Below are 27,387 nucleotides of genomic sequence, written 5' to 3'. Positions count from 1 at the left end.
TTATAGATTCTAAGTTAAAAGAAGGTTTTATAGGTTCTTATGTAAGGTTTTGGTTACTCTGTGTAAGCAATAAACAAGTAATCGCAGTATGGTGACAGTAAAACCCAAAGTCAGACGACTTTTGATACGTTCCATTGTCATAGGGCAGAAATGTAATCTGAAATATGTATGTAGGTCCTAACCTGGCCCTTGTCGGATGATCACGACCTAGATAGGAAGAGTATTTTTGAGGCGGCAGACGAGTCAGGACAGGGCGGACCAACACTAGCTTAGCAATTCTACATGATTATTAGTTAGACCTGGTTCGGCTTGGATCGGTTTGGTGGTATGGTCTGGGGTATCTCTGCTCCTCGCACTGCAGGAACCTGAAGGTTATCTCTCGCAGTATAGGTACACAAAGATTGCGTCGGATTCGCTACCTGCCTATCAAAATATGTTTAGGCATCAGCAAGACTCACTTGGGCAATAAAAGTACGTACGCACGTAGTCCCCCTCCATTGCTGTACCCTTGCTTCTTCAACAATAGTCGCTCAGAAATGTGAAACGATGAAACACCATGTCAAACCTTCAACTTTCATGGGGGAGGGGTCCCTTGTTAACGTGGCCCACTAGGGTTTAGTGGTTCGACATGGTTTAATGACGACGTTGAAGAAACGGTCACCAACTCTTTTTTCCTTGTCTTATCGAGATCCTCATGACACGTACTAAAAGACTAGACTGGCTAGAAGCTCGCAAACTAATTAGTCTTGGGAGTTGACTGCGGTCGGACAATCCATCAAGGTGGTTTACTAGGTAATATACTATCACCAAGTACTAAGGCACCTACAACAAAGTCTCGAATGTTGATCCTGCAACGCAACGCAATAATGCATCAAGGGATGACGCTACTGTCGGCAGTCAAGTCAGGTCAGTCAGTAGCCCGCTATCGTCCACTGTCGTTGCCCGTTTTCTCATGGAAGTTCTCCACGAATAGGAGCCCACTGTATTAACCCGTTGAAGCCCGACAACGCAGAAGGTTTAGTGCCAAGAGGGCCTAGAACTTCGGGTCCGAGTTCCATAAGAGGGGCTGTTCTAACTTGGGACCTCTTTGATTGGCTACTCGGTAGTGACCGTTGGTTCTTGTTCTTTTGCTTTTGCTTTTGCTTTTGCTTTTGCTTTTGAGGGGCAGGGTCTTTTGCTTTCTCAATCTCAATCTCATTCCCATCTTTTAGTACTTCGTACCTTCTAGCTACAACTTACTGTCATCTCGTACTTGAATCAATCAAGCAATCCATGTCTCACCGGAGAGTCTTGTCCTTTCGGTCCGATCTTATGCTAATAGATAATCATGAAGCTTTATCAATCGCACAAGCACAACCAACCCCACAGCAGCACAAATTGAACTGTCGTGTCGTTATTAGGTAGTGAGTGACTTTTCCAACGAGATTAACGGCAAGTTGCGTACAGCCAGCCAATCGCGCCATCTACCGGAGCCGGGTGAGCTTTGTTGGAGCTTTCTCAACTCGCTTTTTTCTTTGCTTCCACTACCTACACATCGAGACTAGTCATCCCTCGCCTGTTCCAATGATTTCCTATCTCCAGGCGACGAAACCCCCTGGTGATGACTTTGGACGAGGTTGTCGTGCATGACGAATACTGGTATGATACCTAATTAAAGTGCCTTCCCGCCGATATCGAGGCAGAAGATTTGGTCTTTTCGTAATCCGCCTTTATCTTTGCGAGTTGCCATTGTCGTGTCTCAGAGTCGATTCAGTCCCCTTCTTGGGGTCTGTTTCTTTCTCGTAGTCCAAGTCAGCCTATTGTGGTCCAAAGTACTATGTAGTTATAGCATGATGTTGTTGGCTCTAGTCGTGGAAAGTCTTCAATCCGATACTGTTGGTTCCAACAACTGTTACCGAATCCTACACTGCAACCGTGAATATAGCAAACCAACTTCCGATCGTGGCTTATAATGGGATCCAAGGGAACGGTGCGACTCGACTTCATAGTTTTGCTCCATAATCGCCAATAACGGTGTCGTTTCAAGCGCTTGTAAGTGCATCCATGTAATCAGAACTGCCAGGGCCAATAAGCATGCAAGGGATGGGACAGGGAAACCTATCAGTACATAGGGGAAAAGAATAACAATGACAATCAGAGAAGACCCTGATGAGCTTTATGATATCTTTGACACTCTTAACGGAGCAGGGGTGGCATACCTGCTGGTCAACCACAAGGAACGAATGGGACTCAAGATCATTAACAAGGTTGATATATTTGTCGCTGAAGGCAGCTTGGAGGTAACTAACATTGATACTTCCAAGGCGTCTGAACTGGTCATGCTTCTGTTTCATGTTACTGATGTTTGATCATCAAGATGCTAGATAGTACCACGACATCGAGAGCAGGAGCAGAGGATATATTATATTTCAGGTTTCAATATACTTTCAGCTGAAGACACAATACTACTTGCCATCAATACTTTACCGTATGTCCTTGCCTTCCTGGTCCTGCTCCTGAATGTATTCCCGGTTCAGCTCAAGCCTATACATCAATCGATACGTCGCTTTCGCAACTCAACCTTCAGACTTGCAACTTCATCACTAGGTAAGATACTTTCCCAAGCAAACACATAAAAGCAATCCGAAGGCGCCTTGTTGTCACCCAAGCCTCGATGCATGCCCAAAAGATGCATCCTCCACATATCCCAGAAATCGAAACCGAGCCGGCGGAACGAGTCGAACTTTACTCCTTCTATTGGTGATGTACCAACTCTGGGAGACCAGGGTTTGTTGATTTGTCTGTAGAACATCATTGCGGGAGCTTCTTGTCTCAGGGCCTGTTCAGTCCGCCCCCAGAAGTTGTCGTCGGTTGGATAACGAAACGTGACTGGTGTTCCATCCCGTCTATACCGGAAAACCCTGTCGAAGCGCTCGTTTCGATTAGGCGACGCCGTGATCCATCTCTTATATGGCGGCGGCGAGGGAAGCTTGTAGTACGTATCTTGCTTAACCTCCCCAATGGTATCAATGTAGTGCATTAGAGACTTGACCTCCTCAGACTTTCGAAGAGATTCAGGAACATGGTTTTGATCGATCATATCAGCCGGTTTCATAGCATTTAACTTGTTTACATCCTCGTCTGACCAGCCCAGAGTATCACTCTGACATTGCAGTTCCCCTACAAGCTGAATGATCCATAGAGCGCGGACAGCACGCATCTCCTCTACCCAGTTTGGCTGTCCAGCATCTACCACCTTGGCAGGTGTGATATTGTCGAAAACACGATCCCACGCTGGGGCCCGTTTACTCTCAGACCCATAAGGATAAATATAGGTGAGATTGGGGTCGAGGCAGTGCATCGGCCTGAAGTTGGGGTCTCTCAGTCTTTCAAGATAAGATGACAAGCATGCTTGCGAAAGGGTTGATATCTGATAAGCTGTCGCAACTGTGGATCGAAGAACCGACGCAGATGGCACTGCAGCTGACAAAAGGTCAGGTTCGATATTGATCAAGTTATCCTTGCTTTGACCGCGCGATGGAAAACAGGGAAATAGCCTGAATAAGAATTGGCGCTGGAACTCGTCTAGGTTTCGAAAAGGGAGAGCCTTTGAGCGCGCAAGTATAACAGAGCGTACAACTTCTGTAACTGCAGGCGGTAGTATCGCGTTGGGACCAGATAGGATGTTTTCGACAATAGAAAGGGCATTCTCGTCGAAGAGACGCCAGACGTTGGGAGATGCTCTCAGCAAATCCCAAAGCGTGTCGAGACCAGGGAGGCTTGTGACGATGGGAAGTAAGATTTCTGGAGGCAGCACCTCTATTGATGCTGCTGACGAATGCGAAAATGGGTTTGACATGAGGAGACGAGGTTGTGGGGGAGTGAAAGAAGAGGTTTCGAGGCGCGGGGAGAAGAGCGCTTAAACCCACAACCAACCGTCACAGGCAGAAGGGTTAGGCCCAATATATACTCACTGACTTTCACATCGACATCGAAAACGGCGAATAAATTTATGTTCGCGAGGGTTCATATTTCAGCTATCGTCCTAACTAAGTAATCACATATATCCACGCCTCATAGATACTATAGTTATATCCTGGTACTTGGTTACCCGAAAGTAATCCACTCTTCTTCCTCATTACATGTTAATAGAAACGTCACCCCGGTGCAAACTCATCTCGCCTTTAGCATTAATGCAGCACGCTTAGCTCTTTGTGCTCTTGATATGGGCCACCTCTTCACGGATGCTAGGAGTGCGGGCTCCCTCGGGGCCCTCGGCGTCAAGCTTGCCCTGGATGTCAGCGACACCAAAAAGCTCGTCCATCTGCTCCAAGCTAAGACCCTTGGTCTCAGGAACAAAGAACCACACAAAGATACCCATGAGAAGATCAAAGGTACCAAACATGAAAAACATACCCTGTTCAGTCATTATTAGTTGTCTGATAGTCATTATAGATTTGTTCGTGAGTACTTACGTAACCGGCAGGTCCCATGGTCTTCTGCATGGTGAGCACAGTTCGGGCGACAATAAAGTTGAAGAGCCACTGGGTAGCAGCAGCGATGGCGACGTTTAGGGCTCGGAGACGGGCAGTAGGAATCTCGGAGACAAGAATCCAACAGCAAGGTCCCCAACCGAATTGGAAGAAAGCAGCCCAGAGGTAAATGCAGACGATGGCAACATAACCGAAAGCAGAAATACCTGCGCCAGCAACAGGGGGCTCAACGCGGCCGTAAATACCAATGATGTACATGGCGAGGAATTGAGCAGCACTTGTCCACAGGAGACTGCGGCGTCGACCAAGAGAATCGGCACAGAAGATGAGGAAAGTAGCACATCCTAAAACCTTGATGATACCGTAGACACCGGTAGCAAAAAGCGAGACGGTGGTGCCGGTCATACCGAGAGACTGGAAGATTTGAGGAGCGTAGTAGTTGACAGCGTTGACACCTAATGTCGATTAGCTAGAGAAAGAAGACACAAGATCTAAAGGGAACTCGCCTGTCATTTGCTGACACACCATGAGCAAAACAGATATAATAGCTCGCTTTCGGTTGCCAGGAATGGTGACAAGTTCCTTCCAAAGAGTGCTGGCAGAGGCGTTGCCTGTAAGTCGCTTCTCAGCCTCTAGCTGTGCGGACATCTCCTGCAGTTCGTTCTGGACATATTCGTGAGTTTCGGGAAGCCTGCAGTGCAACGATTGTTATTTAGTGGTTCTTCTCGATTTGTCACGAAGGCTTACTGTCGGAGACTGATCAAGATAGACTTGGCTCGTTCCCAGTCATCCTTGCGAGCGCACCATCGAGGGCTAATGATTGTTAGTACGACTGGGTTTCAACAGATTTCGAGTGAGTCACTAACCTTTCAGGTGCAGCCAACATGCAGGCGATCAAGAGCCTGGGGATGGATATATTAGTCTTTGTAGTCTCGGATACGATAGCGCGACTACTAACACGGCAGGGAGAGCCTGGAGGGCAAGAGGCAGAGCATAGACAGTAGGGGCACTGAGGTGGAGAAGAGCGCCATAGTTGATCCTGGCGTCTTGTTAGCTAGGTTCGATAGGCCGACAGAATTGCAATCATACCAGAAAGAAAGCATGACACCGGTAACAATAAACAGCTGGTAGAAAGCTGCCACAAGTTAGAAAAGCTGCCAGTGATGATAGCGATGAAGCACTTACAGGTCAAGCCACCACGAATGGCTCGAGGCGCACACTCAGACACATACAGAGGGACCAAAGACGAAGCTGCTCCAACACCCAGACCGGCGACGAAACGTCCGACATACATGATGGGGAGAGATCCCTGAGCGGTAGAGGCGGCCTGGAGAATAACACCGATAGTTGTGATTGTACCAGTTCCAATAAGACACCAGCGTCGACCAAATCTCTCGGTGAAATACGAAGTGAAGAAACAAGCAGCAAAACAACCAGCCTGGAGGGTTGAAACAATGTTTTGATCGAGTGTGGTCTTGGCCGCAGCAGTATAGTTGAAGCGCTCCTGGGTAGCCTTCATGGCAAGCACACCACCAATAGCTCCAGTGTCCCAACCGAACAGCATACCTCCAAAGCATGAACCTGCAACGACTGCAAAGACGCGCCAGTTGTAGATCTCTTCGGGGTCAGTCTTCATCGCGTCATTGCGAACGACCTTTTTGAGGACACCTGCGATACCCATGATTGCGGTACTGAAAGTCGACTCGTGGGTGATGGGCGAGTGGCAACAGCCGAGGAAAGAAAAAAGATAGCGGATGCTTTAAATTTAAGCTTGTTTCCCCGGAATCTGGACGAGACCAAGACGTGGAGCAATTGAATGAAGAAAAGAATTGCTAAAAGACTCAAGACACCGAATAATTGAAAGAGGTGTGATCTCTGGTGAGAAATTCCGAACCTCGAGGGGATCTCGCAGGATATTAAATGATCAACCGAACAAAGTCCAGTTGTTAAGCTCCCCCCAGACTACCATTCCCAAATTGATCATCCAAGGACCAGTAACAGCCACGCATGGGGTCGCATCAACCGGACTGTCACCCCCAACATCGGGCGCACCGGCTTCTGTCTGGTCTGCTGGTTGTGTTATGAACTACCTTGTCAATTGCACAGACTCGTTGGTAGGGTCGGATATCATCCGCACCGAAGAGGCACAGGGAGCGCTGGTGCATGCTGAAACGAGTTTATTCTTTGCCGGATATCCTTTTGCAGCCAGATCACCAACAATAGATGATACGCGACAACAAACCACACTCAACTCGCCCGTAGTGACTTGTGGATTTGAACATCAGGCTCAGGGCCAAAACCTCAAAATCATTGTATACCTACTGGCGTAAAAGGTTGCCTTGGTATGAACGCTGGAAAGCGGACAAAATTGTCCACGAATCGATTTGCTCGTGTCGTCGAAATTAGCTACGCCATCAAGCGCGGGGAAGAGATGTCTCCCAAGCTAACGAAATGCCCAGGCTGATGTTGAGATGAACTTTGGGGGCACAAGAGAGAGATCCCTCCACGATGCCTCTCGGCTGCTCAGAAACAACCATCCTGGATGATTCTTGTGAATATGCGGGGAGGCGGCTACCGCGTGGAACCTGGGGTTGTGGAGAGACGCTCCACCAAGAAGCCCCCCATGTCGATTGAGTATAGTGACATGCCCCATGGTATGTATCGTGATGTGTAGGAGGCTGCGAATGTCTCTGTCATATGATAGGTGGAAATTAATCCCTCCGGCTGGTGATCGCAAAAGAGTCTGGAGCTTTGAACAAATGCGGAACCGTTTTTTAAGGTTATCGTGCCGAATGAGAAGAAAGCATCATCACTTCAGCCTCAATAGCCCGCTTCTTTTGACGGCTGCCGCTGGTCCATGAACGAAGATCGACCTATGCCAAGGGTCGGCACACATACATACAGTAGTAGACCATCCCCGCAAGGAACGGTTAAGCACAGAGCACACCAAAGGCGGGGAGACGACCTTGAGTGAGGAGAAGATCGGTCAATGATTTGATTGATGGAATCTTTGGTTTCCGTGCCATCCATCTCATTTCCAGCCATTCGACGAGCTTACTTCTGATATTTGGGGTCAAGCACTCATCTCCTTCTCTAGCCAACCTGGCACGTCTGGGGTCTTGTCCCATCCATCGAGATAGCTTTCTTGGCTCACCCCAACCCCCGAGGGCTTGGCATATATAGCAGACACGTACCATACCGACTCACCAGCTTTGATAGTATGTTGTAAAGTTGGAATTGTGCTCCGGCTCTCGATGAGATTCGAGTTTGGGTCTGCGTTAACCAACATGGCTTGGCGGCCTTGGGTCGGTTCCAAAGCTTTGATTCCTACAGCGCCCTTGGACACTGCGAATGCCCCCAACTTTCCACTTGTCCAGCCATCGGGGGTGTTCAGATCGTAATTCCCAATGATCTTGGGTGACGTCCCCTCATGTTTCTCTCCGTCGTAAGGACCTAGGTACCGTCCGTTGGTTGTGTTAACATTGCAAATGGCAAAAGAACCATCTGCTGTCATGACTTCGCGAGCGCTCTCAATACGGTGAACTCGAAGATGCCAGTTTGGGGTCTTCTCCACAGGAGGAACCAGAATGGTGCGGATGTTGACATCCGGAAAGGGCTTCCAAACTGAGACGAGTACAGGGGTGCCCTCACGGTCTTCAATCCCCGCGTACTCGCAGAGTCTTCGAGTTTTCCAATACTCGCCCCCATCATCCGACAGACCAAGCTGCGATGCCAGTGCATATTGCTCCAGAGAAAAGAGTCCAGGGGGGACTGAGTATCCGTAGGCACTGCTGTAAGCGAATCCGCCATACTTGGCATGCGTTCCTTTCATTGGGTAGCTGCAGGCCTGTCCTGATGAGAGTAACATGCAGTGGCCGCCGAGGTAGCTAGACTGATGTCAGTACTGCGGCATGTCAAATCGTATATAATGGGTTCCCCACCTCATAATGTGGCCCGGTTGATTCAAAGCTTTCACCTTTGGGATCACACCACTCGCTGATTCTTCCTCAGATGTCCAGAATGGGTGGTTTTCTGGTGTAGCCAGACACATGAATGCGAGGCAGGCCCAATACTATGATCGAGGTCAGACAATTGTTGCTTCTTGTTATCAGCACCCATCTTACCGGGCTTCCTGGACTGTTATAGTTCTCCGCCATCTGACTTGTGTTAGTAAATTAAATTCGGACTCGAGGAATGGAAGATAGCCGTTACTTACATACATGTTTGGGTACGAGTACCCAATTGATAGCGTTCCGCTTGATGTCCAGATATCATTCTGGGTCTGCCACCAGCGTAAATGTCTGAACACTAATCCTTTGACCATGCCCCAGGTCAAAGGTGCGGGCAACTCGACATCAGCATGAGCCAGGGCCCCCCAGAAGGAGACCATGGCGAAGCGGTAGCCCACACTTCGGCCGTAGGGAATGGCCCTGCCTTCATCATCGAAGTAATGAATCAAATCCAGAGCAACCTGCTGTGCACGTCTCTTGAATTCTTCAGCGCGCTTCGGGTCCTCATCCCCTGCCAACTTGGCGTATAGTAGCTGTAATAACTGGATCGCAAAGCTCGAAGAGTAGTAGTCCATTTCTGTCTGTGTTAGTTAAAGTCGCTGCAAAGTTCTATGTTGTTCTTACGGTGAATTCCTTCTGGTCCATCGTTAGACCAGCCTCCCCCACGATAAAAGGTCTCGAGATGTTCAATGTCGCTATCGAGTCTCTCTTGAGAGAATTTTCCGCCATTCTTTTTGAGGCCAAGGTTGGCGAACACTCGAAACCAAAGCCAGTTGGTGTTGGGCATGCTGGGGCAGCGGTTAGCTGATAGGTGATTTTCGTAACATTGGTGACTGACTTCTTTTCGTTGATTGAGTTTCCAAGCCAAGCCTCAACATTGCCCTTTTCCTTGTCGGACAGACTGCTCCAGAAGTCTGGGGCCACAGCCAATGCCCAACCTAGGATACTGGGTCAGATTTGAACCTATCTTGAGCGTTCGGCATGAATCCTTACCGAGAGGGCACATCTCAACCATTCTCTGATCGTTGTCTTGAGGATATCCCCAATATTCGGGGCTCTCTGGATCGGTTCCTGACTTGATACCCTGAATCCACCATTCCTTGCCATCGTAATCACCACCACCTGCTAACAGAGCTGCCAAGCCCCAAAGCGGACGACATATGCCTTCAACCTCGGAGGCAGTTTGGTCGAAGCGGACTGCGGTTGCGCCTGGACACTTGACACGAGCCTTTTCGGGTGAGAAGAAAGGCCCTAAAGGATCGAGAACAGTGCGAAGGAGCTCTTGGACTGAAGAGCGGTCTTTAATATCGACTTTGGAGAAAGGGTGAACTCCATCGTAGCCAAGACAGAGCGTCTTGGTGGAAGTCATTGTGTTTGAGTATGGCTTGGGACAGATGACATAGGTCGGTAGAAAGTGGAAACATGTCCCAGGGTGATAAACAGAGTATACTTAGGTATATATATATATATATCGCCAATTATTACCCTTGTAATCCAATCCCAATATCATGCATTTATCATCTGGTTTCCAGCGTAATTGTTCAATAAGCGGGGACCTGCTCTGAACATGGTCGGATACATTGCCGTGTTGATCATTAAAGGAGGGAGGGGCCAGAGTGGGATGCATTTGACCCCAAGAGATCGTGGGGGTGCCATTTTGCCGTTCTACCGTTCAATCATATCACGAATTATAGGTAAGTAACCGGTAGTGGAGCTGTGCAAGTCGTGGATTTATCCGTGGTGATGAATTCGGAAAATACCCGTACTACTAAAGGGTAGATATCCAGTGGACGGCAGTCAATTATAGCAGTTGACGTTGTACAACGCTGGGCAGCTTTGTCAGCTGTAACGTGCAGTTCAGAGTTGATGAGGCATTCCTGCCTACTACCTACTACCTACATTAGTAGGTACTACATGCAGAGCAACATACAACTTATGGTTCCTTGTCCCCAGTGACGAGGTTACCCTGGAGCCTGACCAGGCATCGACTATGCACAAAGAATAACATCTTGATATATGTTCACTTTCCATTAAACCTTCTTCTTTTTTCTGACTTTCGCCGCTCATGAGCCGAAATTTATTCCTTAGCGTCCTCTCTTTACTCAACTCGCATCTGGAGCACTCATGACATTAACCCGACCGGATTCCAGCGCTTATCATTCTTTACCGGCCAGACAACCTCGCGATTATGGCTCACGAAGGCAAAAATACGATAGTCGTGAGCGGCGAAAATGCACATGAGCAACAAGAAAATGCATCAGAATGTTCTGTTCCATTAGAAATACCCGACCAAGAGCCCGGTGACGGAGGCTCGCACCCCAATGTTGATCAACCACCAGACGCGTCTGCATCATCACTAGATCAGCAGGAGACAAGCACAACATCTGCACCAAAGAGCATCAAAAAGGCCAAAAGTAAAAAGAGAGTTGTCGTGAAGAAGGCGGCGAGAAAATCAAAATGGAATCAAGACAATATCTTGACGGACCCCAAATCACCTCTAGCTTCGGCGGATCTCAGAGTATGGCCCACTGCTATCCAAAACAAAATGCGATGAGGTTATAAACTAATCAATATAGAGCATACTGTCAAATCCGATGGCATGGGATATTCTAGAAAAGGAAGAGAGGGCAGAAATTCTGGCACTGTTCCCAGATTCTCAGCATATCCTTGGTGCAGGCACAGAAGACGCCTGTCCTGATTTCGCATCGCTCATGAATGATGACAGCTTTCGCTACGACTGTGCTGCCTACACAGAAAACATCGCGCAAGGGCGGCACGACCCCGAATGGCTGGCTCAGGCTTGGGCAGCCCACGAGAGACGAAAAATGGGCGACTTTGACGAGCACCTAGACAGCAAATTTAAGGATGACTGGGATGCTGACCTCCCGCCAGAGCTCAGGACAAGACGAGGCCCTGCTGTGCCAAAGGAAGATAATGACACCAAAATGGAAGACTCCGAGCGAACAACCAACGGAGACCATGATCAAGTGGAAGTGAGTATGGCGAATGGCGCAGGCACTTCAAATGAGCAGGACCCAGAGCACGAGAAGGATACTGGAGTGAACGAACCACCAAGAGATGATGCTGCGCAAGAGAGATCAAGGGTGATGGCTACTAGGAACCAAGATCCTGAGATGGAGATTGATGGCGAAACGAATGACACGGTCACAGGGTGAAGTTCTTGGGCTGAAAAGCAAGTATAGAGGAGGACTCAAAATGCTTCTAAATCATACATCCAACTCTATTGTATCTGATCCATCTGACCTATAGCGGTATCTCACACCTTGCTATCTTGTTCTTCTAAACTCCGACGATCTCTCCATCTAAACACTGTGAATGGTACGGTACAGCTGTCTATCGTCTCTGTTACTTTGAAGCACATATCTTGTATCTGAAGAAACCAAAACCACGTCCACCCATGAGCCTGAACTATTGGTTTAGACTGAGGAAGTGACCTGAGTATGAGGAACTGCTTTGTATGCGGTCTGCTGCTCAGAGGGCATAACCGGGTTGTACGTCTGCGACTCGTTTTCTTTGCTCCAGAAGGACTTGCTACCCTTGAAGAACAATGGTGGCGGGTTGCGAATGTGAGTCAAGACAAGGACTGTGACCCAGACGAGAGTGATGACGGGTATCATCCAACCACTCGTCTGGTATTTCTCGGCTCGTTCCTGGTTGTACTTGACTATCGCGACGAGGCTTGTGCCAATGCCGAGAAGAACAAAGATGATGTGGCGAGTTATAGCCCATTTGCTCCAGCGGGTTGTTCGCGACATGACAGCCAGAGCCACCATGATGATAAGCGAGACACCCGCAGCAATATATGTGTAGTTGAACTTGGCAAAAATTAGTACTTTCAAGAAATGAACTCGTCGATGGAAAGGCAACTCACGATGAGATGAAAGCGTGCGTCCAGTCGGCTGGCGAGGTCGGCCTCGAACTCGGCTCCGGTCTGTTCGGTGATATTGTTCGCTTTATTGTAATCCTGTACTTCATTGACGAGATTGATCTTGAAGGTTTCAAGCAGAGCATTTCTCATAGCGTTTCCAAGTCCTTGCAGAGAATCAGACAAGATCTGGAACTGTTTGGCATCAGGCATATCCTCATCCAGTTGTGTTTCGGCCCAGTTAAAGAAAGGTGGCCAGAAGGTATCATTAATGGTAGATAATTCATCAAGGGATGTGATGACGGCCTCCTGTGTTTCTATGTACTGCGGTGTAAAGAGTGTGAAGAAACTTTGTACAATGCTCTCAAAGATGTCTCGCATTATCTTGGTCGTTATATCATTTATGCTGTCCGCGGGTATGTCGTCCTCGTTGATGTCTTTGAACAGATCGATTGTCTTGATGACGTTGAAGACTTTGGTCCAGATGACGAGTTGAGTGAAGCCTTGAATGAACAGGCAAAGTGCGAGATGAAGGGGGTAATGGATGATAGTCCAGAGCTGTTGGCGGAACTTTGGCAGGTAAGGGTTCTTCATCCAGTCGAAGTAGATGAGGAACACAACATATATGGTGGTAGCAGAGGATAGTACAACACCAACGGTTTCAGCATCTGTTGTTGGGGCTCAGCTCACGTTATCTGATGTTTAAAAGTAGAAAAGACTTACTCCACGAATCGGGGTTTTCAACGATAGTGACAACGCTTTTGCAAATGGTGATGATTCCATCACCAACAATAATAACAGTCAAGAGACCCATGCGTTTCATCAAGTGTGTTCCTTGGAAGCTGAGAACTGGAAAGATATATGCCAATATGAATGTGAGAACAAGCTCAACGGCAGCTAGGACATACCACGTGATGTAGACGTTACTAATGTGGTTGGTGAAGCGAAATGTGGTACCGAGATAGATCATGGCGAGGACAAAGTTCAATCCGATCTGAAGTAGCATTGGTAGAGCTTGCTTCTTGAATTTGCGGATGTGCCAGAGAATACTCGCATACTCAATGGCCAAGGCTAGACGGGACACCATGAGGATGATGGCTATATGAGTCAGTTTTGCTATAAGAGTTATAGTGAGGAGAAGCAGAATGAACGACTTACAAAACGTTCTCATCGTCTTCATGTCTTGGTCTTCAGGTTTAAACTTGGGGGCAACTACAGCAAACCCAACCATGACACCAAGATGAATGCCGCGGGCGACACGTTCTGCAATTGTTAGAAGTGTCAAAACCCAAATACTGAAGAAAACCTACCAAAGATGCTGTCCGTTACAAACCGAACATCATACAAACTAGTCGTGAGCCATGTAATCCAAAGGACACTATCCATACGTCAGTTTCGTTATACTCCTCCAGAGGTTCACTCTCGTACGTGAAGTAGCCGACATAGGCTCTGAAACGGTCAGGACTGTTGACGCCTTGGGTCTCGCAGAAGACGGTGTAGTTGGCAGCAAAAAAGAGATCATAGAAAAGCTCGAGCAGACTGGCATCCTCATGCTAGAGACTGTTAGCATCCCCATATTGATACTTTATTTGTCACAAACCTTTTGAAACTGTGGGCAGTCATCATCGTATCGGTTACCAAAGAGGCTCATATCAGGGGCGGTAGGCTGCTTGGTAGGAAGGCCATCGTCACTAGAGTCTGATCGTCCTATGAGAGGACTCTTGAACAAAACGAGCTTTTGGGCTGGCGTGGCAGCCTCGGCCGGCTCTTGGTGCGACATTGTTGACTAGAGGTACCTACTAAGGTACCTAGGTAGGTAGGAACAAATCAAATCGAACCAACTATTGATAATTAGCATGGCCATCGCCAGAACATGGCTCGAGGACAATGCCTCTTTTCGTCTGATGGAAACTTCTGCACATACTGTAGAATAGGCTTCCCACGTAAGTCTGAGGACCGAGTCAACGGAAATACATAATCATGTTTTCCCATTGGGGGCTGCCTTGATTATATGGGTTCTACTGAAGGTTGGGAACTGAGAGTTGTGCAGGGATTAATGCACCTAGCAATACCTTCAAACAGCGATTTCCACGACTAATGCATGGATGACCTTAGAATACAACACCATCAGCCCATCGAGCCTGACTTTTAGCGGGAGAAATCGAGTACAGTAGGGGCCACATTGGATTATGGCTTGGTCCTTGATTTAGAGGCACGATTAATATGGTCTAGTAGAGCCTAGCGTCCACCAGACGGCGGTAGTTGAAGTGGTATTGAAATCTTACGTGAGAGTGCAAGTGGCCCCCAACTTTATGAATCCACTTAGCTGAATGATGAATTGAACAATTGATTCGCTGGTCAAACTCAGCCCGTCTACTTTTAATCCAAAAGATACCGACCTAACTTGTCGAAAATGCTTGGCGGGTGCCCGAGTTGCAGATAGGAATATAAGAAGACGTCTGGCCGGCCATCAGTTAAGAATAGACAGTTCAAAACAGCCTGGAACTGAGTCATTAGTGCCAAAACAAAAGAGAGATATCGAGTCACTCGTTGCAAGGGATCGAAATGCCTGCACCCGAAAGATGTAACCTGTTTGGGAAACTCGACTCAACCAACAACAATTGCATCTGCATTTGCATTTGCATTTGCATTTGCATCTCGTAGGGCTGTAAAGAGTGGAGCTTTGCATATCGTTCTGGTCTCGTGACATGGCTCCAAAATTAAGCGCTTACTTTTCTTAGTTTCAATCTCGACGCGTCAAACGCGTCTCCCCTGGTTTTAGCTGGGCTACCTAGTGCACTAGACTAGTTAATGATTTATTTGTATTGGCAACCAAACCAAACCAAACCAAACCAGCTTGACTACTAACTTACCAATACGTACGGACAGTGACGATGCGATAGCAAACTTCCATCAAGAAACGGCTCAACTATATCATACAACGCACGCATATAATCAACGAAAATGAATCTCTCTCCCACTCCGAACGCTCGAAAGCGGATTCAATTCCAAGATGACCCTGTCCCAACTCCTGCGACCCTCAAGAAACGCCGACTCGATGAACTCGTACCCGGATCGCCTTCAACCCCCAAGGCGCTCAACGCTATCAATTCAGCATATCCTGCAGTCACATCCAACAGCCAGAACTTATGGCCACCGGTAGACAACAATTTCGAGATACCGGCCCACCTACGGCCCGTCGTGTCGCCATCAAAGCCTGTACCTACATCGCAACCCGCTGCACCACCGATGTTCCGCCCTGCACTCAAGGCATCAGCACTAAAAGGAACGATATGGGACACTGGAGATACGAAAAAATCTTATCCTCTTCCGAAAAAGGTCGGTGTTAGCCGGCCAAGGACCGCTTCGCCAAAGAAACCAGCTGCCCCAAGGGGCAGGCCGCGGAAGAAGAAGGTCGAAGAGCCGGCCCCAGAGACGGGCGATGAACTTTCAGCACCACAAGAATCTACCGACGAGCTGTCTACAAAAAATGGATGTGTTTCGGTGCCGAAACCTACGCCCAAGGGTATCCTGACTCCCAAGAAGGGGAGACCACGAGGCCGACCGAAGAATGTCACTTTTGGGGCGGGTCAGGGCAAAAATGGCGAAGTCTTCTTTGAAGATATATCGAGCAAACTCAAGACACTACGCAAGCCCACCAACCCTGAAGCAGATGAGATCGTTTGCTCACTGTGCTTGAAACCTCATTCGCAGGCCCCCAACCAAATCATCCTATGCGACATATGTGATTTTGCAGTCCATCAAGAATGTTATGGTGTTCCGGATATTCCAGAAGGTGATTGGCTTTGCAAGTCGTGTACTCAAGAGGACATACTTAAGACGCCGAAAAAGACCACTGGTGTGCAGCCCCCAGCTGTTAAGGTCGCAGCAGATGTGCCTGACATTGCCAACTTGGACCAGCATGTCCGGTCATTACAGCGAGTCCTTCTGGATCGTTGTACGGGGAGAAGGCGCTTGCAGTTGTCCGCGCAGCTTGAGGCCGAAGAAAAAGTTTATCAGCTTGTGGAACAGACGGTTGTTGCTGGTGAAGGAAACTCCATGATGATAATTGGAGCAAGAGGATGTGGCAAGACCACTGTAAGGCGCTTCGATTTTTTCTCTATGGGCGCACTGGATGCTAACTCTATATCTTACAGTTACTAGAAAAGGTCATCTCTGATGTATCTCAAGAACACAAGAGCGATTTTCACGTGGTGCGGCTCAATGGCTTCATTCATACTGATGACAAGCTGGCCCTGAAAGAGATCTGGCGACAGCTAGGCAAGGAGATGCAGGTAGAAGATGACCTGATGAATAGAGTAAGGAAACCCCAACTTCCATAAACTACTTTTACTGACAACGCGATATAGACAAACTATGCCGACACCATGGCGTCGTTGCTTGCTCTCCTGTCACATCCGTCTGAGATTATCGGTACAGACGAAGGTGTCACGTCACAGTCGATTGTGTTTGTGATTGACGAATTCGACATGTTTGCATCGCACCCTCGACAAACATTACTGTACAACTTGTTTGATATCGCACAGTCGCGAAAGGCACCCATCGCAGTGGTTGGATGTACCACTAGACTAGATGTTGTTGAGATGTTGGAAAAGCGAGTCAAAAGTCGATTCAGCCATCGATACGTCTATCTCTCTCTGCCCAAATCGCTTCCAGCTTACTGGCAGGTCTGTAGACAGGGGTTGACTGTAGACAGCGATGAGGCTGAGAAGGAAGGTATCAACACCTACCTCGAAGGACATGCCGCGTTCCAGGAGTATTGGAATAAAAAGATTGAGGTTAGTCAGCTCTTATTTGGATGTGAATCAAATCACATGCTGACATACAATGCAGGGGCTGTACAGAGAGCGGTCTTTCCAGGACTTGCTTCAGTATCATTATTACACAACCAAGTCGGCTTCGGCATTCCTGACCGAATGGATCTTACCGCTGTCGGCTCTCTCAGCCAACGACGTGACACTCAAGATCCCTGCTGTGCAAGCAGATGTTGAGTCCTTGACACCTCCTGACTCTCGGCTTCACTTACTATCAACGCTGTCGGAGCTAGACCTAGGACTCCTTATTGCTGCAGCACGATTGGACATTGTAGCACACACGGATACGGTCAATCTGGCCATGGCATACGATGAATACAGTTCATTGATGGGGAGACAGCGAGTTCACTCAGCAACAGCAGGTATGCTCGCTGTAGGTGGAGGTGTGCGAGTATGGAGCCGTGGCGTAGCTGGTATCGCATGGGAACGACTGATATCACTGGGGTTGTTGGTACCAGCAGGCATAGGTGGTGCCCGTAACCTTGGGCATGGCGGATTAGAAGGCAAGATGTGGAAAGTCGACGTCGCACTGGAGGAGATCCCAGCAGCAGTCAAGTTGAATGCTGTACTGGCAAGATGGTGTAGGGAGATATAGTGACGGAGGTTGCAGTTTAATGATACGATGCCCTCCCTATTGGCTTGTTAGATACACATCTATCTGTGTTTCATAATAGACTATTAATGATGCCCCTGAGTAAGTAGAGGCAAGTAACGAATACATGGGAGCTACTTGTCCGTATCCCTGAGCCCTGTATGTTTTTTTCCCTTTCATTTTTTTCTTTTGCGATGGGAACAAGACGGTCTTGTAGAGACGGGGATTGCCCCTTTAAGGTGACGGTGAGATATTCTGGTCTCTGAGGACGGTAATAATATGGATATGCTAGATACATAATAGATATGGTGTAGATGTTTAGGTTTCGCTAGATCCATCGACTCGAAGCATACTAAAATCTGACACAGACTAAAAGTACCTATTTAGGGGGGACGTGTCAAGCGAGAGTAGGTTTTTTATGTATATTATTTTATTGTGAAGAAATATTAAAAAAAAAAAAAAAACAATGATTAGATTTTATCATGTTTGCTGTGCTTACTCTTTCATTGTCTTGATGCTACGTCACTTGAGATTGTGAGGCCTTGATTTGCCAGAGACGAGATGAGCTAGTGGCAATCTGATACAACTTCCGAGCTCCTTCGGCCAAGGAAAAGGAAGCTTTCAATGGTCTTTTTGTGGCTTACATACTAGGTAAGTAAGTACCTACTACTAGACAGACAGCTGGGGCTGGACAGTTGCCGAGTTCCTTCTTGTAGGTAATATAGTACTGAGGTAGGTTACACTTCTCCGTCTTATTAGTAACTCTCCGTCATCTTCATCAACCTCAAGTCTTGAGCAAAACAACAAGAAAAGATTGTCAACGCTCATCACGGACCCTGTTTTTCTACTCTACGCCCTTCCTTCTCTCTACATACACAAATTCTCGGTCGCCACAACTTCTGTCATATACGGCACTTGCAAAAAAACCTGTATCACGTCGATCACAACCGACACCAAGGGGAAAAAACCATGACTCGGTCTACTTTCACAACAATCACACCCTTGCCTTCAAACTTAACTCGCCAGCAAGTGGTCGACTTTCTACACGATCATTTGGCAATGATTGACTTGAACCCTCTCATCATAGAACGCCACCAAATCTCTCCTCCGTCACACGCCCCGGACGATGAGAAGAAATGTGTATGGTATTCCATGACGGATCGCATTGACTACCTCCCTGGTGGTATCGCCTCAGGTCAGGTCACATACACGGCCGCCTTCTTTGACTCTTCTGATGGTCTCCAGACGCACAGTTACGCCCCCATGGGGCTTGATCTCCGTGGCCGCTGGTCTGTGGGCGGAACTATGCCCGGAGAGCGTCCGCAGCCTGTTGAGCTTGGTCTTGGGGCACCGGCTTCGGGTCTTTATCTCCGCGAAGATGTTGACATGCGCTGTAACATGCTCATGGTATCCTTTGTTAAGAAGACTATCAAAAAGTCACATGGAACTCTGGTCGAGAAGTTGTCGCAAAGAACTTCCCTCAAGCCTACAAGGCACTCTATGCAAAACCTTGGGACCAACTCCCCGGGAGTTCCTCAAACACCAACCCCTCCAGCGTCTGATCACTCAGGAGTACAGGCCAAGGGAGCCAATGGCCAGCACGGGATCGCTCCTGACCTGTCTTCCCACCCAGCCTACATTAATGACACACCCTCTTCCAATATGGGAGATATTCATCAGCAAAATGGTGGTTACATAGCCCCTGGGCAGCAGCAACCGTTGGGACCAAGCCAGTCAAGGCCTGGTCAGTATGTGCCAGCTTATCGTGGCGACGGCAGACCCGACCATTATGCCGAGTTTGCAAGTCAAAGTCCCTACAACAATTCAAGCACGCCATTTGACGAACGTGAAATCGCGGAGCTGGACGATGGCACTTATAACCATCCTGAGAGGAAAGGACCAGCGGAACTGGCCTAGAGTATGGCATTTTAGTATTGTGCTTATTTAAGCTTTGGAGTCATGGCGTTATTTATGTGGGCTAACTGGTCAAGTGCTGAAGCATTTCATTGTCAAGCAAGTCAGGTATGAGCATGTTGATAATTCACAGAGCATAATCTCGAACACGTATGTAATGAGCAAAATGATAAATTTCGTTAGGTTCTATACGTATCTATATATTAGACCAACGGTACAGATCATCTCCTAGCAATGCATTTAAATGTCTTTCAAGCTCCTCATTTCTATCAAAAAGGTCCCCAAGAACAAAAGAAATCCCCTCCGATGCGATTTACCCATCCCCGGGAAACCCTTATAGGCATGGGCTTCGCAAAGAAGTTCCACGGTGTATATGCGAGTGCATAAATACCAAAAGAAGTATAAAGATGTTGTCATTAAAACGTTGATGCGGAGAAGCGAAGTGAAAGTTGTCGTTGAGCGCTCGTACAAATCATAGCGGAATAAACACAACCGGAAACAGTCCCAAGTATAAGTGGGAAGGCTGACGAACTCATAAGGTACTCTTGTTCGTTTTTCGAGACTGATACTCTCTGGCGTCTTTTTGCTTTCATCGTTGCGAGCTTACAGAGCCATGAGACCGAGGAAGGCAGCAAGGCCAAGTCCGAACTGAACGGCACCAGCGCCGGCAGTGACAACGGGCTCCTCGGGGACCTCCTCATCCTTGCCGGGCTTCTCACCCTCGGGCTTCTCGGGGTTGGTGGGGTTCTCAGGCTGGGCAGGCTTCTCAACCTCGGGGTGCTCAGGCTTGGCGGGATGCTCAGGCTTCTCAACCTCGGGGTGCTCGGGCTTGACGGGATGCTCGGGCTTGACGGGGTGCTCAGGCTTGACGGGGTGCTCAGGCTTGACGGGGTGCTCAGGCTTGTAGCCAGGGTGACCAGGAATCCAAGTAGGACCAGCGGGGTGAGTCTCAGTGACGGTGCAAGGGCAGTCGGTGATGATCAGAGTGGTGGGCTTGGTGACAACATAGTCCTTACCGCCCATGTGGAAGCTGGTAGGTCCAGGGCAGTAGGTGGTGTAGACATCGACGACGCTGGTGACAGTGACAGTGCCGTTCTTGCTTCCAGTGGGCATAGGAGCAGGAGAGGCGGTGGGCTTGGCAGCAACGGCGCCAACAAGGGCGAGAAGAGCGGCGGCGTTGAAGGCGTACATCTTGAAAGATTGGTTTTGTTTTGGGGGGTTACTTGAAAGAGTGAGTTGAGTTTTGAAGAGCGAATGCGAGTTTTGCTGGAGTGAGCGAGTGTGGTCAAGCGAGTGACTTGGGCGAGATTGTTAACGAGTGTGAGTTGCGAAGAACGAAGAGTGATGCTGAGAGAAAAGGTTTGATGAAACTGTCGGAGAGGTCTTCTTATATCTAAAAGTTGAAGCCTTAGACACTGGTCCAGAGCCTCCTGTTCATCCTCCCTTGTCTCACTCTCATCTTTGTTTTTTCTTTCCTCTCTCTGCCCCTGAGGCCTGCGACAATCTGGCCGCCACAGTAAAGAATGGAAACCAATGTACCGTCATGTTGCTTCATTCCAATACGCAAGGGAGAAGATGGAAGAAATTACGGCTCCGTTCCAAGGGAGTTTTGGCCGGGTTACGACATGCAAGGAGATGTTTTTTATTTATTTTCTTCGTGTAGGTACATAATTGAGCTGGATGGTGGTGAGCCAATGTTTAGGAAGGCTATTTTGAGCACTGCGAGTTTGTTTCTGAGTAATTTCCATCTACAACTTGTTAGGTGTAAGTGATTTCTGATTCGACTGATGATATAATTCTTGGCTGAAATGACATGACACTTACTGTCTTGCCTTCCTACATACTCTCTACCTAGGTAGAAAAAGGTGATCAATCCTACAGTTAGTCCATCTAATTACTAGGTACGTTTTTTATAAATCTACAGGTATGGAAGTAAACAAACACAATATCAATCATGTACATACAAAATTACCCTAAACAAAATGCCATCCAGAGAAAGAAAGGACCCTCTTAGGCAATTCTCTCAACTCCCCGATTCGATAATCAGCGATGCTCAAAGAATCGGTCGATCTGGAAGTTGTCTCTGTCTCGTCTCGCCCATGAAATGTCTCTTCCTCCCTTGGCTCATTAATTCTAATTCTACCCACGGTCGCCCCCACCCACACAAAGAAGAGCATTGTTTTGTAATTCGTTTATCTTGACAATAATAACATTCAGCCTCTTTTTTCTTTCTCTCTAATGGCATGTCTTGGTGACGGGAGCGCCGACAAGTGTTTTTTATATTGCAAGTTTTATAGTGATTTCTTGGCAGCAAGACAAGCTTTGTATGATACAGATGAACAAAAATAGTCGTGGTTTTCTTTGCAAGGCACATATGTAAGTCTTATGATACGGGGATTAGGCAATTCTAGGGGGAATGGCGAGGAAAAGACAGACAGAAAAAGAAAGACGCAACCACATTTCTTCTATCTATTTATTTATTATTATTTACATTACCTTTATGCAGTCGAGATATTGGCCCTTGTTCTCTGCAGCTTTTCATTAAATGGCTGACACGGTGTAGCAGAGGGTTGAGACACGGCATGCATGCACCCAGTCTTTGATTCGTAACACACGCAAATGAACGAACAAACATGTGCAATGATGATTGCTACGGTATCATTTTTACCCATCTGTTTGAGCACGCGATGTTTTACCACTATCAGAACATATCTACGCATTCCAAATGTGCTATTTCTTTAACCTGCACCAGTCAGTCATCATACCAGTAGACAAGCTCATGGTTCAAGTGCACATATAATGTGATTCGCTTTTCGTCTTTGCTTATTCCACTCGACAAAAACTATCGAGACTGACCGCCCAGTGTCTTTTTTCTATGTACAGTCGTATTTCAGCGCTGGCCCGCCGTAATGTACCCCGACTCCTTCCAATGCAATGCATTTACATTCGGCCTCAAGATGATGAGGTTCCGTCCGTAACATGATAAATAAACAAAAGGGAAAAAAAAGAGAGAGACGAAGAAGAAATAACCCCCCCCCTCCCCCAAAGTAGTATAAACAACATCAAAGCAATAACAAGAGAAGTGCTGCCGATTTCGTCTGTCGAAATCCTTCATGCTGTACAAATCGATCAACCGTTTCACAGGCCGTTTCGTCCTATATCCATACGATCATAGTCATGTCTCGAAGATCCCAACCATCGAATATTCGTCCAGCTCGTCCTTGCCGCGGCATTGAACCGGCGCTCAGCGCTCATTACTCGACACAAGCAAAGCAAGTACTGTATCCAAGCAGAAGGCTGTCACACGCCCCATCAGTTCCTCCTATCGGATCATCCGAGCGACCTATTATTATGATAATAGATTTCCGATCCGGGATCCATCATGGATGGGCAATGGGGCATGACGCGAAACAAAAGCCAGCCGAGTGTGTTCGGAGGCGGCCGAAGCGAGTAGATTGTTGTCGGGTCTGGTAGGCAAAGCCGTAGCTGTGGCTGTGGCTATGGCCCCTAACTTAGCACTAGCTGCCGAGGAAGAGAAAGGGGCCGAGGCGAGAATTAGAAGGAAAAAAAAGAGGAAGAAAAAAAAGAGAACATGGCAAAAACAAAATAGCTCGACCAAATAACACCGATAATGCAGGAAGGTATGGCTCTAGGTGGTATCTTTCTCATGATAACAAACGCTTTGGTAGCCAAAACTGTCAAACGTCTCTATGCAAATGACTCGTGATTAAATGAGGCAGATGATGTAAATGCTTGAGTTGGGCCAGCAAGGTTCAGTTCAGGGTCCTGGTCCTGATCCTGATCCTGTTTTTCCCCCTGGTTTCTGGCCACAAGTCTGGTTCTGTTTAGACTTGAGCTTTCCTTTTGAGCCTAGTCAACCCGCTCTAGTATAGATAGCGCATAACCGGATTTCCTTTGAGGGAGAGATCACTTTCGGTTGGATCTGCTTTGGCTTCGCTCGGGACCTCGGCCAACAACGTCGAATTCGTAGTTTCGCAGTTGTTGCTCATATTTGGGGCTGCGAAGGAATTTTGGTACCGAGTCCTGTTTTCCCCTGTGTTAGCAGCTGCATTACTTCATCTTCAATTGAAAAGGATCGGCATGTCCGGGGACAGGCCTTTGGGGGCTGGGAGAGGGGGCGGTTTTTAGCCAAACTTACACTAGCCATCAGCTTGAAGACAGCGTTTTGAGCATCTTCAAACAGCGACGTCACCTCTTGAAGAGTGTCAATCATAGCCACATCCTGTCCAACGGCCTTGGTCATTCGTGTAGCCAGGTTGTTGCGCAACTGGTGGTCGATGTTGAGTTCGCAAGGCGATCCCGGAGCCAGGAAGGCATTGTAGATACCATATGCTGAAGCCATGATCTCCTTAATTCCGTCCATAGCATTGGTGTTGGGCGCCTTTTGCGCAGCCCGTGTGGCAGCCTTGCAACTGCGCACAAACTCATCAACATCTTGGTAGAATGACAAGTTCTCTTCACAGTGAGTATCCCGGAGCTGTTCACGGAAAAGAAGGCGAAGAGCAGGGTCGTTCAAGATCTTGTCAAGACGTTGAGTGTTGGAGTCTCTGGTGATGCCATTTCGCTGGGATGTGGCACCGCCTTCACTCTCAGAAGCACGTCCTCGAGAGGCAGCACCGCTGACAATATCCTTTCCGCGTTGTGATAGCTGGTAGATAGCATACTTGGTAGGCTGGAAGAGGTTGCAGCCAGGGTTCTGGGCCATGTAAGCCCGGTCCTGGGCCACAGGTTCCATCAACTCGAACTCGACGAAGAGAGTAGCCACCTCGAGAGTTTCCCTCTTATCCACAATAGTCGAACAGTCCATAAGCCAATCAGTGGTGGCCTTACCAGTGAAGGTATCACGATATGTCTTTCCATTCACCTTGCGCTCAGCAGCCATCTTGACTCCTGTGAGTCCATCCCTATAATCATGCAGAGAGTCTGAATCGGCAGCGTTGACAGTGGACTTGATGTTGCGGCCCTCTGCTCCAGCAAAACGGCGGAAGATAACCTCGATTGTTCCGTGATCGTGGAGAAGCTTGTCCGTCTGAGGGTCGCGCTCGAGCAGCACCAGTTGGGTGGAAGCAAGGTTGGCGAGCTCAGAAACTTGCTTTTGCTGGATGCCGTTTCTGGAACAGAACCTATCCAATACGGTGATACCCTTGGGGGTTAGTTGCCAGACAGAACCCTTCATCGTATAAACCTGTTGGTATTTACCATCGGCTGATTCGATAAAGCGTGCCTCCAGAAACCTTTGACAGATAGAACGAGCCATGTCCTTAGCCATGGAGAAGGTGGTGGTTGTCGTGGTGGTAACAATGCGGGAGGGGTCCTTAGGGTCAGGCATGCGGTTGGATTGAGAGAATTTGAGAGAACCCAGGTTGTTAATAGCATCCTCAGACAAAAAGGTGTATTCAACCTTGGTCAATCGGACACGGTGAGCCGAGAGCGGCAGCAAACTGACAACAAGGGTTGAGAAAAGATCTTTAAAGTCCTGTTTGTGCAACTTTGTCAGCAACAACTCGGGCAGCTATAGTTTAATTTCCAGAACGCAATTGGCGCCGAGTCAACGGCTATGCATGTCTACGCACGCAGCGAAACGGCGCATAAAAGGCACAGTAAGCATTTTTTGAGTATGACAATAGCTTACCTTTGTGAATGGCCGGTCATCGTCCGTCATGCGCAATAAGCGCGATGATGTTTGATGCATTTTGGCGGCTGTGGAGGACTTGTAAGGGAGAGGGTGATTCGGATCTGTTGTTGCGTAAGGCTGAGACGGCGGGTTGTTCGCCTGCAAAGCCTGGGGAGCAATTTTGCCGTCCACGGTTGCGCCTGACGAAAGCGATTGATTTGAGGAGCTTCGAAGACGGTGATATTTGTCCGGACTAGAGGGTTCGGACGAAGGTGACGAGCTGGTAAGCAAGGAAAGCCTTGAGAGAGCGCCGCTAGACTGTCGAGGTCGGACGGAAGGCTCTGAAATGGCAGCAATTGCGTTTTGTGTACGGTCAAAGGCAGAGGCGGCCAATGCAAAGAGACCTGAGGAGGAACGATTGTTGAATCTCGAGACTGACGAGGTATGACGATGGTGACCTTGTTGTGGGTGGTATGGGACGTAGACGGGTGTGTCTGTTCCTGGTGTTGGCCCTGGCCCTGATCCTGAAGCTGATCTTGATCCTGTGGTTGTATTTGCGGAGACAGTGGAAGGGTTGTTGGTAGCGTCCACTGGTGGTGCGGGAGGTGGTTGAAGAGGAGGCGAAGAGCGTGGAGTAGTAGTTTGAGAAGGTGGGTGAGAGCGAGTAGTCGTATCCTGGTCGAAGGTATCAGAAGGAGAGGCAGACTGGTTTACCGTGTGATTTTGGTGATGCGACAGAGTGGCCATCTAACGGGAACGAGAAAGGTCAGAAGGAGGGGAGTTTTACGGTGACGGCAGCGGGAAGGTTCAAATAAGAAGGATGGAAGTGGAAGTGGATTGGGGATGGACGCGGCGAACGAGTGGAAGCAGAGTAAACCAAGTCAAGTGGGACACAGAAAAGATAGATCAGGTCTGGGTGGAATTAGGATAGGATAGGCAAAGGCAAGAATAGGTAAGGTAAAGAAAGTAGTAGGTAAAGAGAGGGTCGTAGGTACTGAGGTGGTCCTGGTACAGGTACAGGTACTGGTACTGAGCCAGCCGATTCAAAGAGAGAGAGAGAGAGAGGAGGGGGGGGAGAGGGGGGTGTCGAAAGGGGACCCCTTGATCATCTTGCAGAGGCGTCTAGATAGAAGAGGGGATGGATGGACTGCTAAGAAGTGGATCTTACCCGGCCTCCGTTCTCCAGTCGGACGCGGGCGCTGAGGACAGCGGGCGAGATCCATGGTCTCCAAGCAGCTAGAATAACCAGGGCAAGGACCAGGATCAGGCAAGACACTCAATTCTCCAGCTAAAAAGGAATCTCAGAAACCCAAAGAGTTACTGTGCTGCTGTTACCATGTATTACGGAGTACATACGAGGAGGGAGAAAAAGAGAAAGAAAGCAAGCAACCAAGAAAAAGAACAAAACTACTACCACCACCATCAAAGTGGATTCCCATAGAATCGTCCAGGTTGGATGGGCAGGCTATGATCCATATCATCTTTCATACTATTGATCTCTATTGATACTAACTAAAGAACTGTAACAGCCCTTTCAAACCAGGGATCTATCCATCCATTTTTATTATTACTCATCACTTGCAGTGATGCCTTATTACCCACGAGAGTGAGCAATATGGCGCCTTTGTGCTGGGGGTTTCAGCGCACATTCGCGCTGGACTGACACTACCGACCTGTCAAGCCTGACATGTCACGAGCATTGAACCGACCTGTGCTGTACAGAATACCCAATGTGTCTTCTTCATCTTCCTTTAGCATGGCTCGGCATGACAAATGTAGCGCAGCGCCGTCTTACCAAAGAACGGCATCTCCTAGGCCATTGACCAACTGCCTGTCAGACTGCGTCCAGGGTCAAAGAAGAACAAGGCAAGGCTTTCGCTTTGTTAGTAGCGTAGCGCCATCGATGTTCCGGGTACCGTACCTTTGGTACAGGAGGCTGCTTGTCGGATCCGAGTGAAACATGGAGATATCAAAGAAAACAGACACAGATATCCATGTTGAGCACCAAATCATCAGTGAAAAGGAGAGGTGATGAGAACAGGA

General features: G+C 48.2%; 10 protein-coding genes across 10 annotated transcripts; 4 read left to right on the top strand and 6 right to left on the bottom strand.

Moving 5' to 3' along the window:
- Positions 1-2,126: 2,126 nt before the first annotated feature.
- Positions 2,127-2,363, top strand: FPOAC1_009221 (uncharacterized protein; the record flags this gene model as incomplete). The annotated part of the gene is made up of 2 exons (XM_044853651.1): positions 2,127-2,305; positions 2,357-2,363. 2 exons carry the CDS (start codon positions 2,127-2,129, stop codon positions 2,361-2,363), a joined length of 186 nt encoding a protein of 61 aa, XP_044706321.1.
- Positions 2,364-2,530: 167 nt separating this feature from the next.
- Positions 2,531-3,838, bottom strand: FPOAC1_009220 (uncharacterized protein; the record flags this gene model as incomplete). The annotated part of the gene is made up of 1 exon (XM_044853650.1): positions 2,531-3,838. The coding sequence occupies one exon, from the start codon at positions 3,836-3,838 to the stop codon at positions 2,531-2,533; it is 1,308 nt and encodes a 435-aa protein (XP_044706320.1).
- A 345-nt stretch (positions 3,839-4,183) lies between these two features.
- On the bottom strand, positions 4,184-6,153 carry FPOAC1_009219 (uncharacterized protein; the record flags this gene model as incomplete). Its single annotated transcript, XM_044853649.1, has 8 exons — positions 4,184-4,396; positions 4,455-4,927; positions 4,994-5,163; positions 5,220-5,285; positions 5,339-5,374; positions 5,431-5,511; positions 5,562-5,607; positions 5,658-6,153. The coding sequence occupies 8 exons, from the start codon at positions 6,151-6,153 to the stop codon at positions 4,184-4,186; spliced, it is 1,581 nt and encodes a 526-aa protein (XP_044706319.1).
- A 1,392-nt stretch (positions 6,154-7,545) lies between these two features.
- FPOAC1_009218 (uncharacterized protein) lies at positions 7,546-9,851 on the bottom strand (the record flags this gene model as incomplete). Its single annotated transcript, XM_044853648.1, has 7 exons — positions 7,546-8,359; positions 8,414-8,544; positions 8,597-8,629; positions 8,689-9,059; positions 9,107-9,270; positions 9,321-9,420; positions 9,476-9,851. The coding sequence occupies 7 exons, from the start codon at positions 9,849-9,851 to the stop codon at positions 7,546-7,548; spliced, it is 1,989 nt and encodes a 662-aa protein (XP_044706318.1).
- An 819-nt stretch (positions 9,852-10,670) lies between these two features.
- On the top strand, positions 10,671-11,658 carry FPOAC1_009217 (uncharacterized protein; the record flags this gene model as incomplete). The annotated part of the gene is made up of 2 exons (XM_044853647.1): positions 10,671-11,000; positions 11,059-11,658. 2 exons carry the CDS (start codon positions 10,671-10,673, stop codon positions 11,656-11,658), a joined length of 930 nt encoding a protein of 309 aa, XP_044706317.1.
- A 261-nt stretch (positions 11,659-11,919) lies between these two features.
- Positions 11,920-14,148, bottom strand: FPOAC1_009216 (uncharacterized protein; the record flags this gene model as incomplete). The annotated part of the gene is made up of 7 exons (XM_044853646.1): positions 11,920-12,318; positions 12,375-13,036; positions 13,092-13,466; positions 13,527-13,631; positions 13,679-13,746; positions 13,797-13,921; positions 13,969-14,148. The coding sequence occupies 7 exons, from the start codon at positions 14,146-14,148 to the stop codon at positions 11,920-11,922; spliced, it is 1,914 nt and encodes a 637-aa protein (XP_044706316.1).
- A 1,184-nt stretch (positions 14,149-15,332) lies between these two features.
- FPOAC1_009215 (uncharacterized protein) lies at positions 15,333-17,798 on the top strand (the record flags this gene model as incomplete). Its single annotated transcript, XM_044853645.1, has 4 exons — positions 15,333-16,466; positions 16,526-16,687; positions 16,739-17,167; positions 17,223-17,798. The coding sequence occupies 4 exons, from the start codon at positions 15,333-15,335 to the stop codon at positions 17,796-17,798; spliced, it is 2,301 nt and encodes a 766-aa protein (XP_044706315.1).
- A 1,056-nt stretch (positions 17,799-18,854) lies between these two features.
- On the top strand, positions 18,855-19,712 carry FPOAC1_009214 (uncharacterized protein; the record flags this gene model as incomplete). Its single annotated transcript, XM_044853644.1, has 1 exon — positions 18,855-19,712. One exon carries the CDS (start codon positions 18,855-18,857, stop codon positions 19,710-19,712), a length of 858 nt encoding a protein of 285 aa, XP_044706314.1.
- Positions 19,713-20,312: 600 nt separating this feature from the next.
- FPOAC1_009213 (uncharacterized protein) lies at positions 20,313-20,900 on the bottom strand (the record flags this gene model as incomplete). The annotated part of the gene is made up of 1 exon (XM_044853643.1): positions 20,313-20,900. The coding sequence occupies one exon, from the start codon at positions 20,898-20,900 to the stop codon at positions 20,313-20,315; it is 588 nt and encodes a 195-aa protein (XP_044706313.1).
- A 2,736-nt stretch (positions 20,901-23,636) lies between these two features.
- On the bottom strand, positions 23,637-26,091 carry FPOAC1_009212 (uncharacterized protein; the record flags this gene model as incomplete). Its single annotated transcript, XM_044853642.1, has 3 exons — positions 23,637-23,753; positions 23,869-25,206; positions 25,363-26,091. The coding sequence occupies 3 exons, from the start codon at positions 26,089-26,091 to the stop codon at positions 23,637-23,639; spliced, it is 2,184 nt and encodes a 727-aa protein (XP_044706312.1).
- Positions 26,092-27,387: the final 1,296 nt, after the last annotated feature.

The sequence above is a fragment of the Fusarium poae genome, chromosome 3 (genome assembly GCF_019609905.1).
Source record: "Fusarium poae strain DAOMC 252244 chromosome 3, whole genome shotgun sequence".
In the NCBI taxonomy this organism is placed as follows: domain Eukaryota; kingdom Fungi; phylum Ascomycota; class Sordariomycetes; order Hypocreales; family Nectriaceae; genus Fusarium; species Fusarium poae.
The sequence above is the reverse complement of the archived record's forward strand: the minus strand, read 5'-3'. Positions and strand labels throughout refer to the sequence as shown.